The sequence below is a fragment of the Nothoprocta perdicaria genome, unplaced genomic scaffold (genome assembly GCF_003342845.1).
Source record: "Nothoprocta perdicaria isolate Ctin4 unplaced genomic scaffold, notPer1 scaffold_91, whole genome shotgun sequence".
Lineage (NCBI taxonomy): Eukaryota > Metazoa > Chordata > Aves > Tinamiformes > Tinamidae > Nothoprocta > Nothoprocta perdicaria.
Window position 1 is genome coordinate 2281590 of NW_020456210.1, and position 19816 is coordinate 2301405.

A 19816-nucleotide genomic window follows, 5' to 3' on the forward strand; every position below is an offset into this window, starting at 1 on the left:
AAAGGAAAGAGCAGGTAGCTTGGTAAGTGCCAGAGCCAGCACAGGGAAAGACCGAGACCTAGCAGCTAGCACTAGCAGCAGAAGCAGCTCCCTCAGCTCAGTTCCTAACAAAACTGTAAGCAAAAGGTGCAATTTCTTGAGCAGCATAAATCAGGCTTGTCCACAAAACGTGGCCCTGGGCCTAGTCACCTCATTAAAGCCTGTGATTCAGGGCCTTGTTTTGCTTTTGCACAGAGAGTTTTCAGCAGAGACGAGCAATCTGATGCAGTGCTAGGTGCAGCGCCCTGAGCAGGGGCAGATCTGGTTTATGAGAGAGGAGTGGTCTCTGGTTGTTTGGATGGCCTTAAATGCAGTCACAATACTACAGCTGGTGTAACTGCATTTAAGGCTGTAGCAAAACATTAATCAGCTTTCATGTTTGAGTGGGGACTTGGTTTTGACTGATTTCTGGGATTCTGCTGTTCTTTTTGAGAAATGTGCCCTTGCTGGGAAGGGCTTGGTTTCGTGTTCTTACGCAAGTCTGCTGTGAAGGATTCCTTGTTCAGCATCTAAGTCTCTCAGAAAGCAAGTGTGTGTTATTTCCTCATAGATGTTGCCTATCAACAGTTGCTGTTAGCTTTAATATAGGGGGGTTATTTAGAAGTTCTTTCATGTAAGAACAGTAACATGGTAGAAAAGATACTGCTTACTGATCATTTGCAATGTGTTCTTGTAGCTACATTAGGAGTAGGTTATGGCTGTTGTATATTTTATTTRAAAGGGAGGAAGCCTTTATATCCAATTGTGCTAGTGTGCAGGATTGTGTTACCCCGAGTCTGCTCTCTCGGTGTGTCTGCTGACTCAAGTTTTGTCTACAAACTCTGTATGTATAGAGAGTAAGCAAAATATACTAATAAAGAGATGTGGTTGTCTTCTAAAAATGAGGAAAAAAAAAAAAAAAAACTCTACCATCCTCTGTGTGTGTATTCTTTTTGCTTTGCTTGTTGTGTGTTTTTTGTCAGCGTGTTCATGCTTTAGTCAGAGGAAATGGTGAAGGTGTTTTCATGCATGTCAGACACAAGTATAAAACAACCCACACTGTCTAAAAGATGCTTGGGAAATTGAGGAATTGTGCTGTGGAATTTAAGAAACTTTCCTAGAATATTGTATCAGTACTGTAGGTAATAAATATTACTAGTAGTTTCTCTGATAAACATACTCAGGAGACTATATGTAGTGGCCACGAAACTGCAAGACCTCTAGGTACCTGTGTGTCTCCTAGGAGATCTTTTCTCCTCCTACTTTATAATGCAAGTAACTTTTAGAGTGAAAGAGATGGGTGAAGAGAGTGARAGAGACCTTTGTGAAACACCCGAGTGCTTGGTGGGACTGTTCCTGGGAGCTCCTAGAGATTTCTTTGCAGGGCTAGAAAAGGCAATGCAGCTTTCTGAGAAAGGCAGGAGATGATGCCATCTCATTTGATGGAGTGCTATAATACAAGTAATTGGCCTCCTCACAGGAGTGCATGAGTTTCTTTGCCAAATTACTGCCTACTTTAAAGGCTATGAACCCATCTAGAGGACTTTGAGAAGCTAACAAATGCATGGAGGTGTGAGCAGATCTTCCAGATAACTGTGTGCTGGCGCTTTTAAATTCSCTGTGGTATTTTGGCAAGATTATGATGCTGAGATCTAATAATTACATAATCCTAATCTGTTTTCTATTTTTCTCTAAATTACTACTCTGTGAAATAGAATAATCTCTACTAGAAAAATTTTTTGTGCTGTCTTGACTATGCTAGATATGCTAGCTAAGTTATTCTAAATAATGAGTGAAGAACAAGGGGACTTTCTGACTCTTAGTTCTGGTAACAAGAAAATTTCAGAGGTAGTTTTTATGTGCTAGATGAAGTAGCACCGGGCAGCAGTTAATAGTATTGTGAATATCTGGAGTAAGGATCCATGGATTCTGTTTCTGTATTGTGTATAAAATGACATCCTGCTTAGATTATGCCTGCATACTGCCTCTAATGGTATTTACTCTGCACTGATCAGTTAATATCAGTATTTAATTGTCCATGATTTGATGACTAAGGTAACACTGTTTTAATAATGCTAAAATAGTCCTATTGAACAAAACTATTGAATAATTCATTGTGCTTTTTAGGTATTGGAGGTGATTTATCTCTTGCATCATGCGTGAATACAAGCTAGTGGTTCTTGGTTCTGGAGGTGTTGGAAAGTCTGCTCTGGTAAGTGCTCTACGCCAATTCCAGCATGTTTTCATAGGCTTCTCCTGTCTTGCTTTTTCTCCTCTATGCTCTTTCTGTTCTGTGGAAGTGTGCACAAATGCTAACAAATGCAAGTAGTGACTGCTGAGAGTTCTTGACTAACGTAGGTATTTCCTTTACTGCACCTTTCTGAGAGCACTTCTTAGATGTGTCTGCATCAATTGGTGCCAGTTAAACATGCATGCAGGTGTTTGGGGACTGATTTGGTTGATGTTTCTTCAGGTCTTTGGCTGTTTTGTGCAGTGAAGCATCTAACCAAAGTGTTACAACAAAAGTCTCTGGCTTTGCTTGATAACYTTGCCTTATGTCTGTGGGAAATCAAGCTCCTTTGTGAAACTGGTGGTGTGGATAGGTTTCCCACTCTCTGTCTTTACTAACTTCTGTCTCCAGAAAATCTGGGATGCTGCTTGTCTTTTGATGGTGGTCCTAGAAGCACTAGTTTGTGCTGGTGACTTTTAYCCATTTACATATCTATAGATATGTTAGCATGTTTGTTTTTTTTGTTTGTTTGTTTTTTGTTTTGTTTTAAATGTATTTTCCCATAAGCAATTGTGTAGTTGTAGCAGGTAGACTGCCATAAACCAAAAAGCCCATGCATTTTTAGCTAAACTGCTACAGAAGAATGTAGTTACTCTGATCCAGGCTAGTATTTTACAAAACCTTTAGAGAGACTGAGAATATCATATTGTATTAACTTTAGATCTTCCAGTTTAATTTTGCACCTTACAAAGTGTACAGATCTGCTGTAGTCAGTAAGAACTCTTCTCTTGCAAAGCGGTTTCTAAAATATTCTYGATAAATCGCCTTAGATTCTGAAAGAACTTTTTTCCTTCACCCTTAAATTCTTTATCTTACCACAACATTTCCTGAATTGGACCTGTCTTTTCTCTGACCGAGTCTTACACTTCCACTTGTTAAAGGTGTCCTACATGCTAGGTATACAGGAATATCTCATAGAGACTAGCTAAGACTACTAAAATTTTCACTACTTTCCGTGCTGATAAATGAGTAGCAGAATATGCAGTAGTTATAAATGCAAATTGTAAAAGCCATGCAGCTCTGCAGTATCCTATTAAAAAAAAAAAAAAACACTAAGGACACCAACCTTTAGATAAACATTTAWAATGTATGCTTTAATTTTTATACTCCAAATGAAGGTGGACAAAAGATCTGCTGTTACTTATTTAATGGTACTTAGCCAAATGGGCATATACCTCTATCTTCCTTTGATTTCTTTTAATTTATAGTTAAGTCAATCCCTTAACTTGTTTTCAGAAATGTGACTGGTAATTAAATGTATATAGAGAACAGTAGTTTGGATATAATGTTTATGAATTATTTGTAAAATTCTTGCTGAAATTTTTGTGTTGCAGACCGTACAGTTTGTTCAAGGAATATTTGTTGAAAAATACGATCCTACGATAGAGGACTCCTACAGAAAGGTATATGKGACAGATCTCTCTTCTTACAAAAATTAAGGATTTAATATTGTCAAACACTGGAGTCATTGGTTGAGAAAAGGCTTTCCTGGTAATTGCCACATAGTATCTGGTAACTTACAGACAGAAAGTTGTTTGCTAATYTGTTGTTATGCTTGCTGTTAGTGTTGTTAACTAGAGTTTTAATACTGTCTTGCTAGCTAGCAAGTAAAAATGATATTTTTATGCTCAGAATTAAAAAAAAAATCAAAAAATATAACCATAAAAAAAATCTAGTGATTATATATTCTTCACTTGCATCATCTTGAATCTCCATACTGCTCATTTAATTGGTTTAAGCTGAGACCATGATTAATACTCAAGGTTGTGATGGCTTTACACCTGTGTGGTGAAGCAGATTAGTTTTCAGCTGTATTTATTTCCTWTTTTTTTATTTTTAAGGTGAATTACTTTTCAGATCTATTGATTCTCTGATGCAGCTCACCATGTAGTCACAAAAATGCCAGTGTTTCCTTGAGGAAGGAAAGCTGCACCAGCCCTGTCTGGGGATGGGGAGAAATTGCAGCACCTCCTCTGTTGGCAGTAGCCTGCATTTATACTAGAGAATTAGAGAGCTGATGGAAATCTGTATGCTGGGAAACCCTGATCTGTTTTAAGCATTGTGAGGAATCAGCCAGAGCCAGAACTGTCATATTAAAAAGAGAAGAGCAATAACAGATTCTGTCTGGCAGCTTCCTTCCTTTAAGTACATTATATTAGAGGAGCGGGAGTTTTGGACCCTATCCAGATGTTTGGTGGGTTGACCCAGCAAAGGCCTGCAATAAATGACTCTGGAAATTGCAAGCTGTACCAAACTGAAATGTTTCTTTTATATATTTACATTCTTCAAATCATGTTAGATTTGTGATGTTCATTGGATGAATGTTCAAAAGAAAATTCCACGAAGTTTCCATGAACCCTGAAAAGCGAAGCCATCTCAAGCAATTCTGTCTTTCAATATTTTTTTTAAGCAAAGATCTTAAAAATATTCATTTTAGGCTTGGTCCTGAAATGACTCTTTGTAACTTTTATTTTCAAATCAGTCTGATTACTAAAATATGACTTAAGTCTGCACAACACTTCGTGTATTTGATTTCTTTTTGTTCCCCCTCCCCCCCTGCTAGTTAGCATTTTAGGTTGCTTCTTGACTTGGGTGTTTTAAAGCATTTTGTTTTGATAGTTGCAGTTTGGTACTGGTTAAGTCTAATTTAGAAATCCTTGAAGTTGAAAGGATGTGACTTTAAATATTTAAAGTTTGTCTGAAACAGCATTCTAAAGCTAATTGAACATAATTCTTGAAAATTGAAGTCTTGGTTTATTCCCTGAATATTTCTCCCTGAAGAGAATAAATGCTGCTTAGTTGACTGAGCACTATATATTTGCCACCTATATATGGTAAAACAATGGCTATTAAGGGAATCTTTATGTTGAGTTGTATATGAGAGATGGGGTGGGGGGAAAAAAGTGAAGAGAAGAGAAATTTATATTTTTTCCTGCTGAAACTTAAATCTAGTTACAAAAATAATGCCCACAGTTAAGCTAGTGATAATGCATATATTGGGGAGGAAGAAAACRGAGCTCTTCCAGGGTGTGTTGATCAGCCAACCAGGAATTCTACATGCAAATGTAAAGAGGTGATGGGTGCTGATAGCCTAAAAGAGGGGAAAACGAAAACTTGGCCAGATTGTGTTATTGCTTCAGCTGAAAGTCTCCTGTTTTGAAGCAGCCTCGGGGCACTTCTGTGTTCTGTGCTGCCCTCGCAACCATTCCTTTAGAGGTCAAAACTAGATAGAGGACCTGGGAACTGGATAGGTAGACTGATCTGCCTTAAACTTTCTATTTATGGAAGATATTTTTTTTAAAGCTGAATAAGTCACTAATGGCTTAGTTTGGGGAGACCAGTCATGCTGGCTTGCTCAGTGTATTGCAAGCTATGAACCTCTCCTTCTATTGTTGATCTAAATTACTCTTAAATGGCCATTAGTGTGGCAGTCCAACTATGCAGCTTTCATGTCTACTTTTCAGTCTGTAAATGATCATTGAAACAAATAGAAATTGGTTGTGCCTAGTTGCTGGTAACCATTATTGCAAACTTAGCAACCTGCTTTTTAATAGACAAAATTGCCTCATCACTTGGTACTTGACAGCTGAAGCTTCTTTTGGAAATGTCACTAGGACTCTTTGGAGAGCTTCTTCCTGCTGTGCTCAAAGTGTATACCCATATAAACTTCTTATGCCGTTATGTTGCCTTATGCATTATAAATTTCCTTATAAAATCACRCAGTGCCTAATGTCTTTGGAGGGGAGTGTTGCAAGAGGAAATGTTCTAACCGGATCTCTCTCTCTTGGCAGCAAGTTGAAGTAGATGCACAACAGTGTATGCTTGAAATATTAGATACTGCAGGAACGGTATGTAAAATGAACTTTGCTAAGTGTTAAAGACATCAAAACTTGCGGGAGTCTCATTTGTGACGTGGCAGGTGTTTCCTTCTCCAAAGGGCAACTCACATGGGCGTGTTGGGTAAAGATTGTTTTTGCCATACCATATTTAAACAAAGCTCAGAGGTATTACAGCAGCACAAGAATTGCAAGTTTCCTGTGATCCCTTATACTGTAATAGGGGAAATGCAGGACTGAGCATTACAAAGCTGACTGCACTGCTGTTTAAGTTTGCCTACAGTAAATTTAGGCCTAATGGTTACTAAAGTGAACAGTTTTAACTTTCACTGCTGCAGAGAATCCATGCTTTCCTCTCCTCTCCTTTTCCTTGTGTTTGCGAAATGAATTCTGACATTGGGATAAAAATAGTAATGCTTTCGTCAGCTTATGTGAACTCAAAGCACAGGGTTTATGCTGACTTTTTACATCCTGGTGAGTTATGTTTACTTTTTTCTGGGTGATTTCTACCGAAATTGCTTGATTCTCTCATTGATTTGAAGAGTGTTGACTCAAGACCCATGGAACATAGCATGTTTTCTCTCATCTGTAACAGCAATCTGGTTCAATAGCCATTAATTGAAACTCTGTCAGGAATGCTGTGTAAAAGTATAGGAAGTTGGAAAGACTGTTTTCTCAAATACATTATGTTTTTAATTTGTCATACAGTATTTGGTTCARTTGTAGCAGAGAATGTTGATATGAAACATAGGATATGGGTACAAACATGTAAAATCTCACTGGATAGGGGTTTGGCATACAGTTGAAACCTTTAAAATTACAGTTGTAAAACTGCTTCTGATATGTCAAACATCATTCTGAAAGCATTGATGCTATTTGATGTAAGAATTTGCCCCTGATCACAAGCTAAGACATAGTGATGGCTTGAGTTAAAATAGCATGCCCCAAGTCTGCTCCACTACGAAGAATTGTATCATGTGAAAGAGGGGAAGTGGGATGAAATTTTAGTTCAAGATCGTAGACTTGACGAATGTTTGGCTGAAGAACTTCTAAAATGTGATAATTAAAGTAAKAGGAGAGATTCATTTGAGGAGAGACTCGTTTAGTATTTAGTCACAAGGTGGCTGAGCTACCAATGCCAGAAAGGCAAATGCTGCTCCACAGTGTCACTAGTGAGAGCTTTCAAGCAGCAGGAAGTCCTAACATTGCAGTGCGCCCCTGAGTCTGCACACGTGACATTATATACTGCTCTCACCAGCACCTGGGAAATGTGACAAGCCTGCTGACGTTCCCCATCGTCTATCCAACGCTCTTGACAAGTACACAAGAATTTAACATAGGAAGGTGTCTGGGCTATAAATTTGGGGGCTGAAAAGAGATGGAGTTGTTCTCCCGCATGTCTTAAAGAAGTAGGAGATGAGAAAGAGTTGATATGTCAGGGGAATGGGATTTCTGTAATTCTTCTACTTGTTCTCTGGGAATTGCTCGAGTTTTCTGCTGATTATTTTTTCTAGGTTGGTAGCCCTAGACAGTCTCTAGACAACATTCAGCACCCCAGAGTGTGTTACAAACTTCTGTTTTATTTAAGAGTTGTTCAATTTACTAAAACATGTATGACCAAATAGGTAAATATTGGTTAGTGGGGAAAAAAAAAGGGGGGGAGGGGTGGGCTTCACACTTGTGATAACTATAACCTGAAGCATAAGGGGAAGTGCAAATTGAAAGCAGCATCTTTAATTTTTATTTTTTTTTTAATTACAGGAACAGTTTACAGCAATGAGAGACCTATACATGAAAAATGGWCAAGGTTTTGCATTAGTATATTCCATCACAGCACAGTCCACATTTAATGATTTACAGGATCTAAGAGAACAGATTCTTCGAGTCAAAGACACTGATGATGTAAGCAGCCTTGAAAATGCCTAAGACTTGCTATTCTCGTTATAGATGTTGATTAGATATGTGCCAAACTTTAATTTAAAAGTCAGACCAACCAACACAAGTGTTGTACTGAAATATAACTCTTGATATAAATAGGCAAACTGGCGCAAGTTGTGACTCTTCTTATGTGGTATGTAAAGAGAATTAGGTGTTCAATTTTTTCCCCTTCTAAAGTACTATATTTGAATCTACGTAGCCTTATTCAGTAGCACTGCAGAAAAAAAGTCTGAAGCAAATCTGCCTTACCCTCTATTGCTTTTTAATGGATATAGTTTTAAAAATATAGTTGTAATGCTCTAATATGTTTTCCCTTTATGATTTTAAAAAGCACAAAATCGAAAAGTTTTTGGAAGATTTTCCTGTTATTTCAACTTACATGGTAACTTACATGTAACTTATATTACATTACAATCTACACAGGTTTAATATGCACTTCTTTCTTGTGTTATTGAGGTTAGAAAATGAGGCTGAGAAATTTCAGGTAATAGAACTTACTACAGTTATAGAAAGTAAATATTTAGTGCTTATTAGCTAAGCTGTAATTCTGAAAGCGCTTGACTGTAACATAAACTTATAAGTAAGACTTTCATTCTCTATGAGCAAGATATTTCTAGTGCAAAACATCACTAAGTTGTAGCCACWAGCCATAAAACTTTGTTCTTGGTGGTGGTGGGGAAATGTAAGCAGAAAGCATTAAATATTTTAGCTTTCAGCTCTGCCTGTGGCATTTAAATTGTGTGCATGAATGTTGTCGTGGTCCCTTCATTAYTGCACATACCTAGCTACAGATGTCCTGTTGTCAATGCCAGGATCTATCAGATTTTCACTTTTAGGGAACTTCACTGTGATTCTTACAGCATAGAGCCCTTTGCTTTTTCAAGCAAGATAAATGGCGGGGAGGGGGTTGATATTAAGCCTTAGTTTTCATGGCGTATTTTTTTCTGACTGGCGTTCTTCTTTGCTAATGTGTTTTGGAATTGTCTTTCCTGTATTGTCTTTTTAGAAAATCCCTTCCAGTCTTGAAAGCCATTCCACGATAACAGGAGAAAAATAATGAGTTTCAGGTGGTCATTTCAGATCTCCTCACCAAAATTTCCATTAAAATTTTTCCTCTGCTAGAGCTTAGGCATGGCTTGCTTTCTCAGCAGGGAAATACTCAAAGATAAAAAATATTATAATCCTTTAAATAAAGCTTCCTTTTGTGAAGGGTCAATTTAGCATCTCTTTGTATCATCTCACTACTAATAAGGACCGGGAGCAAAATGCTCCTGAAACAAGTGCAGATTTGCTAGGAGAGGAGTGGCAAAGGGAGCTTTAGGACCATCATTGGACCACCTAGTACCACCTACTTTTTCCGAGATTTTCCCAGACGCGTAAGAATGTTGCAATAGATTCTTCAGGAGACTGCTTGATATCTTTAACATTCACAAGTGACAGCTGTGCATGTAGAAACAAAATCTCATGAGGTCATCTAGAACAAACATGTGGAACTTGCTGAATTGGCAGCATATATATCCATATATATTGTATATACCCAGCACGCCTTTGACATTCCCAACCTGCTGCCCATGCTTCCTGCCTGATGCCCGGATATTTGTCTGACTTTCAGATGGAAGTGAGAGCCTTAAGCGTGTCATTTTGGATCGCGATGCAGCCATAGCTGCCTTGGTGTCACTTGCTATCCTGCTTTCCCGCCCTTTCCCTCAAAGCAAAGGGAGGAGGGGAAAGAATGGTGGTTTCATAGCATTAATGTTGCTCCCTCATTAGTATAGGGATCTGTTTTCCAGTTTTCCTCTTATCTGCTAGACACTTTTTGGTTGCTTTAGGTAATTTCTTATCTGACAAATGGCTGTACAAAAGAAGAAACATGTCCCATGTGTTTATGCATAATGTATGGAGTGGTGTGTATATGTATGCTTACACTAGACTTTCCCAGGATGTAATTTCTAGCAGTTTCTCATTCAGTCAATATCATGCACATTCAAACAGTGGGATCTTTTTGTGGATTTTTTTTTTACTGGAAGAAGCAAAAAAATCATAGATAACAGTTTTTACTGATTCCCAATCAGAAAAACAGTGTTAATGGAACCTTGGTTTTATATGATAGAAATATAGTATAATAACGCAGGAATATTGCCTGCCTCACTGTACAGTAACTGAGAAGTTTGGAGAAATCTGCTGATGGGCAGATAGGGCAGTGCTGGAGAAGATTTTCTTGATGGGGCCATAAGAGCCTGGCAAGAGACCAGCAGTATCTTGYGTAGCTTTCTGTTGGTTTGCCTTGGTGAAGCCTCCCAGAAGCCCATTAGCTCTGCGACTTGTCCTGATTCTCATCTCTGTGCTGGCTGCCAAAGGATTGTATTAAATACTCCCATCTTCCCATTTCTTAAGCTGTCCAGGCTGCTTGAGAACATCTAAGCTGAGAGAAAAGGAACTGCAGGTCACTGTTGGGAGAAGTTGCCAGTTTCTGCTGCAGTGAAATTATTTATTTATCTAGAGAATTATGTTTTCCTGCCTTTGCTATCTTTATCACTTTTTTTTCAGTGTAAAAAAWTTAAATTCTGATCCAGTTGAATGGAGATATTTGTTGTTTCGCTACTGTTTCATAAAGTTAAGGCATGTTATCTCACCGTCCTGTGGCAAATCTTTCTTTGTACTCTGGTCAGTATTATTTATTATATGAATAGGTAGCAGTAAGTGAATTCAACATGTAAAATGTGTATTGCAGAGCCTTGCTGATAGGTTAACCCATTTCTTGTTCTGTTGCTGAATTCTGCGAGCAGCTAGATTACTGATAAGTGAGATCTTTATTCTTCAGACAGGAATTCAATTTTGTAGTTATCCTGTATTGCAAGAAAAAATAGTGGGATTTTTTTTTCCCCCTACAAGCTGCCTTGTAAAATCTTTTTCTTAATTTTTGGCCCTGAGTACGAGCAAGTTTGAGAGTCATTTCCTGAAGGAGGGGGATGAAACCAGTGCTGCTTACAACATAAGAGAAAACTAAAATCTATTATCCGTTCTGGAGGTGCAGAGGGAATAGTGAACGCCGGATTCACAGTATTGCCAGTTTCTTGCTGTCCATATGAATCTGTCTGGGAGAGGCAGAACAAATACGCGCTGTACTGTATGAGCATGAATGGAAGAAGTTAGGAACTCCTTCTCATATGTTTTTTCCTGTGTTATGAAGAACAGTAGTTTAGGTAGACAACTTGGCCTTGTTCTTCCAGCAACATTCACTTAACATTTCATAGCATGCAAGTTTTAAACTAACACGTAAGTGTTAAGTAAACATGTAAGTTTAACACACTACATAGTGCTGTTCAGTTGGGTGGTATGAACAAACGATTGCAGAAAACTATTAAAAGTTAAGTGATGGGTCATGGCGGGCTGTGTTCCTGCTCCCTCCAGAAATAGAACAGTAATTGTGTAATTTGGAGGGGAAATAACTTGTGTCGTGATAGAGCACCTGCGCAACACAAACTGGTCTCTTTTGGCAGGCTTTCAGGTAAAGGATTTCTTTGAATAATGGAATGTGAAGTCTTTCAGTAATGCAGATTGAGAATGTATAAGTTTGTGCAGGTTTTTGTCCTTGACTGAAAACTGCAAGAGAAGGTGGTATAATCTGTAGTCAGTGTTTTGCACTGCTGCCTAGAAGAAATCTGAGGTGACTATATGGTRATTCAGTAAGCAATAAACCTCCTAAGTCTGACTTGGAAGGTACCATTTATAAGTATCACAATGACCTGGGCACCAAGTGAGAAGAAAGGGGAGTATGAATTATAATCAGAATATGATTGCAGACAAAATGGCTTGTGCTTAATTTTCTTGCACTTTGACATATCCTTCTAAAATCAGGATTTGAGATGAACAAGAGTCTACCCAGGCAGGATATGTAGGCCAACTGGCTCAGGTTGTAACTAATCATGGGTACCTCCTTGGTGTGTTTGCCAGCTTCAGTAGGCAGGCTGTTTTGTAACACTTCCATAAACCTTTTTGCAGGGGATCCTGATTTCCTGAATAATCAAGCTCTCATATAACACTTTTGAGTTTACAGTAGTATTAGACATTCATCTTCAAATCAAAGTGACTTTGTCTTTTCCCTCATACTCGACGTAGTTGTGAGCGGGAAATGTTTGAGAATTTGAAGTATTTGAGACTTGGATTTCAGGTGTCTAAAACTGTCTTTTCCCAAAATTGTAATGATTGTTTTGCTGGCTCACGTGTGAACCGTTTGTTTTTAGGTGCCTATGATTCTGGTTGGCAACAAGTGTGACTTGGAAGACGAAAGAGTTGTGGGAAAGGAACAAGGTCAGAACCTAGCAAGGCAATGGAACAATTGTGCATTCTTAGAGTCTTCTGCAAAATCAAAGATAAATGTTAATGAGGTAAGACCAAATACTAGTAGCAGTGTTCTCRCAAGCAAACAGTACCATTTGTCAGGAAAAACAAGCAGACTTATTGAGCATAGTGGGCAAAACTTAACCTGCTGATGTCATATTTCCTCAGCTGTTGACTTCACAGGGTATAATGTAAGCTTTGACTTGCAACTTTCATACAAATGCTTCTATTTGGTTCCATTTTTTTTTATCTTGCATTTCTTAGTTGATGTAATCTGTAGCCACTGAGAATGTGCTTGCTAATGGATTCCAGTTATCCCGTAATAAATTTAGAGATGCAGTGGCAGAATTCCTATGGATTTTGTCAAAATTAACACTGCTCAGAGAAGCAACCTCACCAGGTGTGCTGAAGAGGCAGGCAGAGCTACACTGTCTAGTTAGCAGAAACCAAGTGATCAAACACATGCCTTTTTAGGCACAAGAACACACGTGTTCTTTTCTGGTGGAGATGCCAACATATAGAAAATCAGGTTGTGTTAGTGGTTGCATTTCTGGAACAGCTTGAAGTTTATGTTGCATTCTGCAGTCATCGTGTCTTCTGGAAAATATTGTGGGCAGTGAAAGTTGAGCTCAAAGCGCCTCTGTGCAAGAGTTGCATCAAATTGAATGTGTGTTGGCTTTAAGCACATCTGATTTACAACAAGAAGGAAAAAGAAGAATAATATGTTGAATTAGTTACGAATTTCTGGACACTAATTTTTTTCTGAAATAAAAATTTGTCATCTTAACTATATAAAATTCGTAGGCTTAATGAGTCGGAACTTATTTCAAACACTAGAAATCCTTGTTGGAAGGTGTGCTTTTTTGGGAATAGTGCTTAAGAAACTGCTAGGATGGCTTTGGCGTGAAGACTTCCTTGTCTTAAAATATTTAAGAGAAGGAGACGTAATTGGAAAAATATTGATGACAATGCACGTGTTGAATTGTATTTAGTATTGTATTTAAGTTTGTCTTAAATTGGCATTTCCCTGGAACTGAGTCTCTTGATTCCAATTAGAACAAGCGTGAAGATGTGTCATACGTCAGTTACTGTTCTGGGAAACGTTCAGGTTTTGTCATGTTGTAGCCCTGAAGAGACTGCTGAATTAATTGCCTAGACTTGTTTAAAAAAGGTACTGAAGTATCTGAAAAGGCCTGATACGGTATCATTTGAATACTGGAAATACTACTAACTAGGCAGTGTACTTGCGTCACTGTGAAAATTGGCAGTTAAAACTTACTAGAACGTGTTCTTAACAAAACAGAACGTTATGAGAGTGCCTTGAATAAAGAGAAACCTGTAGCTGGTTTATTGGCAGGAGTGCTAAATTGCAAAGTAAGAGCATATAGCAGTTGATGGCTGCAGTATATGKTGTACATTTTCAAGTAAATGACTCGCACATTAAACAGGTGTAGATTATAGAGGCCTTTATGATTGACTTCATAGAAGCTGGAAAATCCTTGGCAAATAATCATATTAGAAAGCAAAATGTAGGCARGCACTGAGTATACAGTTTAACTTTCTAACTTTGTGACAACTGCATATTTATAGCGTGTTTTTGAGAATATGCAATTGGTTTTTATGTTCACAGATCTTTTATGACCTTGTGCGGCAAATTAACAGAAAAACTCCGGTGCCTGGAAAAGCACGTAAAAAGTCATCATGTCAGCTACTTTAATACACAGCTGTACTGTAGCTCTGAGCCAGGTAAACTTTAATGCTTTGAGGGTTTTCTGTTGTATGGTTATTAAAAATCCAGAACTGCATTGAAAATATGTGCTTGACGTTGACATGGAAATGTGTATGAGCTTGATTTCTGCTGTTCAATGTCAGAGCTTAAAGTAAGTGCAAAGTAAACTGTTCACACTGGGGTTGAGATTTCATTCAGCCTTAAGGTGTTTGCAMAGCTCAGGTGAACAGTCCTTGCTCTAATACTTTAATGTTTTGGCTTTTGGAAATGGGGTTTTATTTTTAAAAGTGGTAGAATATGCTGCAAGAGCTCAATCACTGGGAATGCACACTGTAAAATATTGTAGTTTCTGTGCTAAAATGTCACTTCTGTCTTTGGTCTCCTGCACGTGCTTGCATTGCATCATAGGAATTTAAGCTTCATTTCTCTGGGCTATATAGATATTTTCTAGGCTGCATTGCAATTGTGGTTTTTGGAAAATAATTGTGAGATGATAGTTTCAGCACTTATTTGACCTGCAGCTATTAGGTTACTAGATGAATTTGCTAGGTAATGACATTTGGCTAATATTTTTACCCAGCTAAACCCATGTTCTAAGAAYACTGCTGAAGGCTCAGGGAAACTCCAGCCTGTTCTTGAGCAAGGTTTCTCAGAAGCCAATCAACAAACTTGAATTTTGTCTGTGGCTTTCGTGTGGTTTCCCCCACACACTTCCAGCTGAGGACAAGCAGAGGTCTCTTGATTGACCTGGCATACTGTAAATATTCCCTGTTCATCTCAATTACTCCAAGTTTGGTGGTACAGTGTTTGTTTGAACAGCTACAATACGCAGCACACAAGCAATGGAATTATAGCTGGTGGTTCACACCTGTATGAGTACTGGGGTACTTTGTCATCTGCTCACTTGACATACTGGAAGATCGTGGTAGGAGATCAAGTATATAAGTAGCTCAAACTGACTGAAACTGAGAAGACTCCAAAAGCTCCTGGAGGGATTGTGTGCTTGTCACTCACAGTACTCTGAGGAGGGCAATTTAGGAGCAGTGATTTCCACAACCCCCTTACTCCCCTGTGTCTCTTTCCAGTTTTACTTATTGAGATAACCTGTTGTTTATGTGGAGTAGGAGCGATAGCAGCGGGGAAACAAAGTGGTTATTTTCCCAGTCTCTTTTCCAAGGACTAGCTAGTGGCATTAAATAAAGAACTGAACAGTGAAAGGAGCTGCTGCTGATGCTAACAGGTTGTTCTGTTGTTCCAGGTCTGAAGAACTGTTGCCCAATTCAACAGTGCCAGCATTCCAACTTTATTAAACCTACCAACATCTTAAATGGACTTTCCTGTGGTGGTACCCTTTAAGAAACGGATGAAAGCTACTACATCAGTTTGCACATTCTAATCACTTTCCAGTGTCACGAGAGATTTTTACTTATAAATATTCTAAGTGTATGCAACTGGTAAAACCAGAGCCTACATCCAGTATTACTGATAAGAGACATTGTTCATCCACCAATGTTGTACATGTATGAAAACTGTGTACTGTATACTTTAACAATCCCCACTTTCTATTGGAGAGTACAATAATGTAAATCCTAAAAGCACCACTATTTTAGCATAATAAAAGAAAGTCCAAAGAGCTCCTATATAGACTACTCCAGATAACTTTGCTTCATCGGTATTTGTAGCTTATTGTAACTTTTTTAAAGAAATACAGGATCATCATCATCGTATTGTACAAAAGCGCTTTGATTAACACAACAGCTATATAGTTTTTTAATTTTAGGAGAAACCTGTGGAGACAGTGATCTAGTCTTTAAGAGTCCTTTCAGTATAATGTCTGACTAAAGACACGGCCTTTAATATCTGCTGGGAAGGAAATGTCCAGACTTTTCAACCTTTTATTGTATGTTTCCTTTTCCTTGTTTACATAGGGAACAATGTTTATAGTTGTGTGTACAGTGGGGGTCTACAACAAGAAGTGTATATTTTAAAACGATTTTTTAATGATTTAACAATTTTTTGTAAATCATTTTTGGGCTTCTGCAGCATTAGATTCTCACTGTGAATTCCCTTGCTTGCTCATGCATAAGTGTATTTGCAATACCAAATATACAGGTTTAGTACTTTTGCCTGTTAGTGATTGTTTTACATGTGTAACGTTTTGGTTGAGATGTTAAATGGTGGAAGAGTACTGTGGATGTGAATGTGGGAAGTAATTTTAATCATGTGTAATTGGTCACAGGGCCTAAGTTGCAGTAATTAACTTTTGCTGATTTATTTAACAATGCCTTGTTGCTTTGTATGCATTAACGTTTGGGTGTAAAGATTGTGTGTATATCCAACAGGGAGCCACAGTATTTAAATTGACCAACCTAATGTTACAACTGCTTTGAGGTGGCCAAATGTAAACTAAAAGCCTTAATTAAAGTGGTGCAATTTTGTATGACTTAGCATCAGTAGTTCAATAAATTTGGATTGCCATGCAAGGGCTTGCATTACAGTTATACTACTTGAATGTTTTGTGTTTTAGTAGTGCTAGTAACTGTTGATTTCAGTGTCACTTGCATACAGATACATACATCTTAGGACCTAAAGCAACCGTTATGATGCTGTCTCCCAACAAATACATACTGTAGGTTTTTATTTTGCTGGCATCCCACGTGCTAGGGTGGATGAACTTCTGGCTGGATGAAACCCTGTTTGCAGTTTCGGACTTGGAATATTTGAAGTGTTAAAGTTCTCTTGTAAGAAAAAAAGAAAAACAAAAAAAAAGTCTTACAAGGAAATATCTGTCTTCAAAGGTTGGACTATCAGGAGCTGTTCCCAGAATTTGAGGGCATGTTCCTGTGGCYATTTTCCTTCTTTCCAGGAAGAAGTCATTGCTGAAACTCGCATAGCGTAGCTAAAATATTCTCTTAGGATAAAAGGCTGCATTTGGTTTTCTTTGGAATGACGTAAAGCAAACAAGCACGGTGTAAGGAGGTCTGCAGGAGAGCACTCTGGCAGTATTAAGTGCAGAATTTTGCAGACTGCAGATATGTTAACGCTGCTAGACTGTCAAGTGGAATACCTGGCCTGTGGATGATCTGATCTTAGCTGTGCTCTGGAAAATTCATGTCACACCCAAATTCTTGGTACCTCCTGCTTTTGGGGCACAGAATTGCCAGAGCATGCTCTAAGCCATGCCTGCAAAATCAGTGCGATTAGGCTGGCTCCTACCAGTGAGCTGAGCTACTTTACTCTGCCCAGAAAGAATTTGGTTCAGATGACCCTTCCTGCTGGTAGACTTGGCAGTTTCTTCAGTGGTGCACTCCTTTCCTGTGCAGAGTCAGGAGTAAGCTTGATGACCCTTCCTGTTTATCATTACAAGCTAGACTGTAGTTGATGCCCATAAATACCTGTTTTGGTTCGCTCTGCATACCCACGGCTTCCAGAGAGGAGCGTCCCACGCTTCAGCCTGACCTCGTTCTCTTGCACTAGATCCTCTCCTCTGTGCCTGCCCAGTCGGTACCTGTCCTCTTTTAACTTCCACTCTTTGCTTATTCAGCTCTTCCTAACGCTTTTCTGTCCCAGTTGTCATTTTCTTGGTGTTTTTTTTCAGCGTGTTTCTCTTCCCAGTAGCTGTACAGATGGCAGGAGGTGGGAGGGAGAAAAAAAGGATGGATAACATGAGAGGGGCACTGACTTGGTCGCTGTGGCCAGTCTAAGAGGACTTGTAACTGCAGGGAACACCAGCTTTGCCCTGGAAGCTTTACTGCACTCCTGGTTGTGCTGAGGAAGAGCAGATGTATTRTAATTTCTCAGCAATAGATGTGGTAAGTTTTGAACAAGCTACAGGAGAGCAAAAAACTCAAACTTTGGTCTTCATCATCTCAAGATACTGCTAAAAAGRGAAAGTTTTCTGTGTTTTGTTGGCTCTTTTTTAATATTTAGAGCTAGGCCAGATTAGCAATATTAACAAATGATAATCCAGGTTAATACCTAAAATGCAAGATTATTCTCCTATGAAAATTTAGGCAGGCTTTAAAGAAGTGTCAGTGTAAAGCAATTGAAGGGAAGATGCCTGACACAAATGCTGAGGAAGTGATGGGCATGAAGAGTGAGAAAAAAATTGTGAGAGGATTTTCTTGCTTTCTGAGTAGTTACAGTGTGAGGAGCTGCTCTCTCTAGGGAAGTGAACCTTAGTTCCTCACAGCAGTTGGAGCTCTGTAAATRGGAACCCCTTCCAGAAAAGAAGCCTGTCCGCTGAAATCTTTAAACACTTTCTAAGATGTCTTGAGGATAAGTGCTCTGTGTACACATCTTAAGAGCTTTCCACTTGGGCTACTTTGGTAGAAACAGAATGCTTTCCACATGGAAGCAAGAACAGCTGAAGAATGCAGGCAGACCTGCTTGTATTTAAATAAGCAGGAGGAGAAATGTTCTTGAGTAGTAGACGTGCCTCCTCTTCGAGTGATTCGTTTACTTTGGTCCTTCAAAAAGACACTGCTCTGCTTGCAAAGCTTTGGATGAAAGCATGCATAATTCATACCTTACCAAAAAATAACACGRTAATTTTCCAAATTCAATGCTATACTTATGTATTGCTGCTTACTGCTTGTAAAGTCAGTTTATGCTTACAGCGCACACACAGTTTGTGACTGTTTTACTTCCACCATAATCTGAGATTGGTATTTGTCAATAYCTCAAATGTCTGAGCTTTCTGTGGAGGAAAAACAAAGTTATGTTTATACCCTGAAATATATAAGTATTATTTAAATGAATTGCACTCTCTTCCTATTAGGACTTCTTTTAAGTACTAACTTATTATCTCTTACATTGTTATCATGCCTTCATTCTCAAATAATTCTGTAAAATGAATGTCTACTTGCTTATCTTAAAGCAATACTTGAGAATTGCAAGATGTTTTCAGATGCCCAAACAAATGGCACTGTAAACTCAAACTACTACTTACTCTCTGCATAAGAGAACGTAACTTGTAGAAAAGTACTGTAGAGTTAGATACTAAAGTTTGTTTTATAATATGTACTGTGTAATTGTGATGCTAGAAGGGAAAGGTGGGAGGAGAATATTGCTAAAGTTTTGATTAAAGCTGTGCATTTCTCTCCAGTTCTGGTGTAATTAGAATTGCTGTTTCCTTATGGGTGAGATGAGGATTTTCTTCTATTTTAAAAAGTCAAGTGAATTGTGGATGAATCAAAGTATGGATCTTTCCAAAGTTTTTTATCCTTGCCAGATAATGTAAGAAGGGGGAGAAATCTTGCCAGGACATCTAAGTTTCAACAAGACAAAGCTTCCGTTTCGATAAGACAAAGTTATTTGTAGACCTAGATTGTCAAAAGCAGTAGTGCAGCTATCTGTAACATAACATTTAAATTGTAATAGGAAGATGCAGCAAAGCATCAGCGTAGACAAGAAGCTTTTTGTCCGAGATAGAGCTGCGACCTAAGCAGCATCAAGCTGTACTTCAATATGTAGCTAATTAGCCTATGTATGGGGAAGAGAATTAAAAAAATAAATAAAACAAAAGTTGTTCAAATATGTAGTGAAGCAGAGGTGTGTATAGTTCTCTAAAGCAACTTTAGACAAACAGAAATCTTAATTTGATTAAATTCTTATTTCTGAGTCTTGAGCTCCCTTTTCTTTTGTTTTTGAGTTTTATGAACT

General features: G+C 38.3%; 1 protein-coding gene across 1 annotated transcript; it reads left to right on the forward strand.

Annotated features, from left to right (window-relative positions):
- Nucleotides 1–2133: 2133 nt before the first annotated feature.
- RAP1B (RAP1B, member of RAS oncogene family) lies at nt 2134–18642 on the forward strand. Its single transcript, XM_026052809.1, has 7 exons — nt 2134–2230; nt 3643–3711; nt 6100–6156; nt 7906–8046; nt 12327–12470; nt 14054–14169; nt 15411–18642. The coding sequence occupies exons 1-6, from the start codon at nt 2174–2176 to the stop codon at nt 14138–14140; spliced, it is 555 nt and encodes a 184-aa protein (XP_025908594.1). The 5' UTR covers nt 2134–2173; the 3' UTR covers nt 14141–14169; nt 15411–18642.
- The last annotated feature ends 1174 nt before the right edge of the window (nt 18643–19816 follow it).